The 6,000-nt window shown below is 29.0% G+C and overlaps 1 protein-coding gene across 1 annotated transcript; it reads left to right on the forward strand.

The window, feature by feature from the left end:
* Window positions 1-3,701: 3,701 nt before the first annotated feature.
* LOC132069521 (auxin-responsive protein SAUR76-like) lies at window positions 3,702-4,565 on the forward strand. The gene has a single exon (XM_059462857.1). The coding sequence runs from the start codon at window positions 3,703-3,705 to the stop codon at window positions 4,213-4,215; it is 513 nt and encodes a 170-aa protein (XP_059318840.1). The 5' UTR covers window position 3,702; the 3' UTR covers window positions 4,216-4,565.
* The last annotated feature ends 1,435 nt before the right edge of the window (window positions 4,566-6,000 follow it).

A 6,000-nucleotide genomic window follows, 5' to 3' on the forward strand; every position in this document is an offset into this window, starting at 1 on the left:
ATTAGTAGAGTCTTTTTAAATAATTAAGTTGAACATTTGTTTCAACTTTGAATACTTTTTAAATATATTTTTTATCTTCTTAACTAATATATTTTACAACATGTTTTGGGTTTGTTCATTTTCGATGATCATTAAAACGCGCTCTATTTAACAATAGACATCGCAAAAAAGTACTTAGATTTACACTTAACATAACTAGAGTATGGGATTTACTCCATCTTGTATATGCAACATTTTTGTTCTTTTTCATCATGCAGGATTCCTTTTCATCTTGAACAAAATATGATCTTTAATCTTGCATCTTTTTACTTGCATATGTACTTAATGAAGTATGAAGTTAAGGAATCACCAAAGTCAAATTTTTTATGCTTAATGAGCTTAATTTTAACTCCAACGACTTAAAGGATGATAAAAAGCTTTCAATTTGCACACTAGAAAGAATGAATCCGATGATGCAACCTAAGTTGTGATGTTACGTTATTAATTTTGCTTCCTTTTTAATTTTTTTCCCTTTATTAACCTTGCTTTCTTTTAATTAATGTTTTCTTTATTAAAATTAGGACTCTTTTTATTATCTATGGTTAATTTAATTGAGTTGGGTGTATACACCCGGTGTGGGTAAGTTTTTTCCCTTTGCTAGCTACTACTCTAGAATCTTTGCTTATGTTAAGAAGATCCAACAATGCATAAAGAAAAATCATTTTATCTCATTTGTACAATATAATTTTTCAGCGAATTGAAGGGGATTCAAATTGAATTTCCTTGCCTGCACCTAGTTGCTCCCTGGATGATTATTTTCCATCTTCATATCCCTTGTCGGGTAATGTTTCACAAAATATGTGCTGATGACAGTAAAAGATATTCGATAAAATAGTTAAAGTGCGGATTAACTGAGCGATAAAATAGTTAAAAGTGCGCATAAATTGACAAACAACACTATCTTATATATTAAACCTTCGTTCACTTTATTTGAAGTATTAAAAATAGATTTTATAACATTTCGATTTCTTTTTTACTAACTTTTTACATAACATTAATTACTAATTTCAAATCATTTTTTCAAGTTGATTAAAACTATGCACCAATTAATATGAGTATGATGGTAAATTATGAACTTCATTTATTATTTTTTTAAGGAAAGTCTGAAATTAACATTTGTAGTGAACGGAGGGAGTATATAACAAAAACAAATGGGACATGCATACTTATATTTCACACATTATATCGTATCCAACGCACGAATCCACATTTAGATCTACCAATATTTTTGTTTGTTTAGTGACTAACAACTTTAACTAGTTGGTAAGCTAAATTGAAAGAAACAAAGTGAATAATAGGTTGTTGGCCTTGAAATTCTTAAACATTGCACATAGCCTTGAGTTGAGAGGATTAAAATATTAATAACAACAAGAAATGATAATGGTGGATATGTGTCCCAAAACACCGAAATTCGAGGAAAGATTTACAATTAGATACTTAAGCTTTTAATTTGAATAAATTTGTACGACCAATTACTATTACTTAATTATTAAATTCCTACTTAATGAATTTGATTAGTCGTTAAATGTAACGTGGCGCCTTTAGGAGAAGATAACAACTTAACCCCCTTGTCGAAAACTTAAATTAAAATAAAATAACCATTTGAAGACATTTTAGTTGATATGCTCTGTCCAAAAAGAGATACCGATTCGTAAAGTATGACTAATTTTTTTTTTTTTTTTTATAACTTCACGAATCATTCAATTTTTAATTAACAATACTAAAGTCATAAAACTGTTTTTTTCTTTATAATGAAAAGTAATTTCAGTATGTCTATGTACTTATGTACTACAAAAATGAAAAATAAGCACTACTTCCTCCGTCCCAATTTATACAACACTTTTTCCTTTTTAGTCGGTCTAAAAAGAAATGACACCTTTATGTAGTAACAATTTAACTTTAAATTTACTTTTTTACCTTTAATGAAATGAATTCTAGCCACACAAATTTCTATGGGTTGTTTAGACCACAACTTTCAAAAATCTTCATTTAAATCTTAAACTTCGTGCCCGGTCAAACACCCTCATATAAAATGAGACGGAGGAGTAGTATTTTTCTGTCCCAATTTATGTGTCACACTTTCTTCAATTTATCATATAAAAATGTCATATTTCCTTATTTAGAATGGATTTACCACTTTTAAACTTTTCATACTTTTAATGAGCTGATTTATAACCACACAAATAACTATATCACTTATTTTAGATTACAAGATTCAAAAGTCGTAATAACTATATCACTTATTTTAGATTACATGATTCAAAAATCGTTGTTTCTTTCTTTTTTTCTTAACTCTTATACCCAATAATCAAACATCACTACATAAATTAAGACAGATAGAATACTAATTAAGGTTCGAGAAAAAACATAAATGTTATCATATACTGTATAATTACCATGCAAGTGTAATCACGTCAAAACTCCATTTACTTAATATTCTATTCGTTTTATATTATTTTATATGACACTATCATCTTTTGAGTATGTTTAAAGTTAACCAATAATGCATTTCAACAACTTAAATAAATTTAAATTTTAAACTTCTCACTCAATCCTTAAAAACATGTTTTGAGGGACACGTAAGTTTCTTGACTTATTTAATAGTAAATTTTCTTTCTTTTTTAAATTTCGTGTTTAATGAAATGATGCCACGCAAAATGGAACGGAACGTGTATTCTTCATATGGCCACCACTTAATGGTCCCCTTAAAAGGTCCAAGCCGTAGCTGGTTTCAATTTCCCTGCCACAAAACTTGGCACCAATAGGAAACACAAGCAATGCCCCTCCAAGTATTCATTTTATATGATACATCATCTTGTTTAGTTTAATTTAAAAGGAATAATATATTTTTATATTTAAAAAAATAATTTAACTTAAAAATTATCATCTTATTTTTAACAAAAAAATCATAGTAATATTTATGATATGTTTTAGATAATAAATTTCAGTAGAATCAGATTCAAAATTTAAACTTCATACGTTCAATGCATTTGTTGTGATTTTACTAGTTTTTTTTTTTTTTTTTTTTTACATTATATATCTATACTCCATATTAAAAATTATGAGTTCGGATGAATTTATAGTCAAAAGGCTACGTACAATCTGCTTCTGAATTTCATAATTCTTTCTTTCTTAAATTCTATACTAATCAAATATCATCACGTGGAGGAAATATTATTGTATATAATATTCGAAACCCACTGAATCGACTAATTTAGGCTCGAGTCCACTTATAGCTGTTTGTGAGAACATTTTTTAAACAAAGTACTTATTTTTTCAATAAGTGCTTATTTTAAAAAAAAGTGAGGTGTTTGGCCAAGCTTTTGGGAGAAAATAAGTGTTTTTAGGGAGTAGCAGAAGCAGTTTTTTAGAAGCTAAAAAAATAATTTTTGTCCAAAAGCACTTTTTTTTGAAAAGTACTTTTGAGAAAAATACACATAAACTGTTATTTAAAAGGCAGTTACTAAATACTTAATTCTTCTTTCAAAAGATTTTTAAATTAATTATTAAACACAAACTTTTAGAAAAAAAGATCTTTCTTTTCAAAATCTTTTTAAAATAAAAAAAAATATTTTTTTAGAAAACTTCAAACAATATTAGAATCCCACATAAGCAATTCAATGTAAGTGGTACTACATAGTTGTCCCAAGTCTTAAGTTATATATGAACCTTCCTCCCTCTTTCTCCCAAACACCAACTCTTATTCAATTCAAACAAAAGCTTTCTCTCTTCTCCTCTTTTTTCCTTTCTTCTACAAGAAAAAAAAAAGTAGCCATGACCAAAGGAGGCAAACTTACAAAAATCAAGTCAGTCTTGAAGAAAATGCAATCTTTCAAACTTAGTCGTGTCAACAGCATCAACAACACAATCATGATGACCACCTCACACAATTCTTCCTTAGACGATGATTCGTATAATTCCTACGACGATAACAACAACAACAACAATAATTTACACCCCGTTTACGTTGGCAAATCGCGACGTAGGTACCTAGTTACATCTGATGTTGTCGATCACCCTCTTTTCCGGGAACTTGTTGAAAGGACCGGTGGTTCGGATGACTATGTTACTGTTGGATGTGAAGTTGTTCTCTTTGAACATTTGCTATGGATGCTTCAAAATGCTGATCCTCAACCCGAGTCGTTGGACGAGCTCGTCGAGTTTTATTCCTGCTGATTGGTTCAATGGTGAGTGTGATCTTATTATATATGCATACATTTTATTCTTTTCTTTTTTTGCGTATGTATAAATAGTTCTGAGTGATCAAAAGCAATCAGTTCAGTTGAACCTTCATCCGCCATATAGTTAGTAAACACTCTTTTTTTTTTTTTTTTTTTTCTCTTACCAGATTTCATAATTTGATTTTGATTAACAGACTGTTCAATGGATGATCTCACAATAGAGGGAGAATTAAGACTAATGGTTACTTATTGTTTCTTCATCAATGCCTGTTGTTGCCTTCTTTAATGTATGCATTTATTCTTATCTCAATTGTTATGTAAAAATCCAGCTTTCATCTTGTTCTATCTGTTATTGACTTCAGTTCTATTCTACTTGAATTTTTGTCCTTTTTGACTTTTTGTTCCTTGGGACCTAGCTAATAACATGACTAACTGCTGATATGTTGGGTATTTTTGAAAAAAAAGTAGTTCCGTGCACAAAACATACTGCATTTATGCAAGGTTCGGGAAAGGACCGTAATCTAAAGGTGCAATGTAGGCAGTCTATGTTGAAACAAGCTTTAGTTGCTGATTTCAAAGGTGTGTTTATAGGTTACATATAAATAACATCACTATTGCTCCAAGAAAATTTCGTGTTAGCTATCTCAAATATAAACAAAATGTTTCACTTTTATACACTGACAATGGAATTTAATTATTACTCAATTGATTATTGGTTCACTTATAAAATCTAATGAGATTAGTAATTAACCTGAAAATAAGATGGATTACTTACTATAACATGTAAAAAATCTAAATAGTGTAATTTTTTTTTTACCTGAACGACATTATATGTAAGTCATATCTGAAAAAGAAAATATACTAATTGTCAATGCATGTACGATTATGTCTGTGTATGATCACAGTTACCTTAAGAAGACAAACTCCAAAATCTATAGCTATGTTTCTTTACTGCAGTCAATTGATCAGTTATATATCTCTAGGCTAATAAAGTCTAAAAAGAAAAACTTGTTTATTCTTAATATTTTTTCTCCAAGAACAGAAATTTTAAAACCGGCCGGGTTGATGGGTCCAAAAAAACAACTACTCCATTACCAACATCATAAGTCATAAATAGCATACAAATTAAGTGGAGTAGACAACTCTATACAACTGTTGGAAAAAAAAAAAAAAAAAAAACAAGATAAAACATTATGCTAAATTTGGGCATCTAGCTGTACATATTAGTGGTGGAGACACCCTTCGACAAGGTGTAGGTGGGGGTCTCATCTGACAATTACTCTCCCAAAAGATTCACTATACATGCCTATAACGTTTTATACGATGATATTGACTGGACATAAAATTTAAAGATTTTGTTTTTGAAATTTGTGCTTTAAAACAAATAATAAATATTGGTGTGGTTATAAATTCTTTCATTTCAAATAAATGGGAAGTTTAAAGTAAATTATTTTTAAATATAGAAAGGTATTCCGCCCCAATTTATGTGATGCACTTTGACTAGGTACCGAATTTAAGAAAAAAAAAACTTTTGAAACTTGTAGTCCAAAATAATTAGTCATGTATATTTTTGTGGCTATAATCATCTCAATGAGGGTAAATGAGAAGTTTAAAGTTAAATTACTTCCAATTATAAACAAAGGTACTCATCTCAATTTAAGTGATGCACTTTTGTAAGCGTCATATATTTTAGTTAAATATAGAATTTGAGTCAAAATTATTGAATTTATGCGCTACCATAAATGGTATATCCGCCCCTGTATCTCATACCCAAAAGAAT

The sequence above is a fragment of the Lycium ferocissimum genome, chromosome 9 (genome assembly GCF_029784015.1).
Source record: "Lycium ferocissimum isolate CSIRO_LF1 chromosome 9, AGI_CSIRO_Lferr_CH_V1, whole genome shotgun sequence".
Lineage (NCBI taxonomy): Eukaryota > Viridiplantae > Streptophyta > Magnoliopsida > Solanales > Solanaceae > Lycium > Lycium ferocissimum.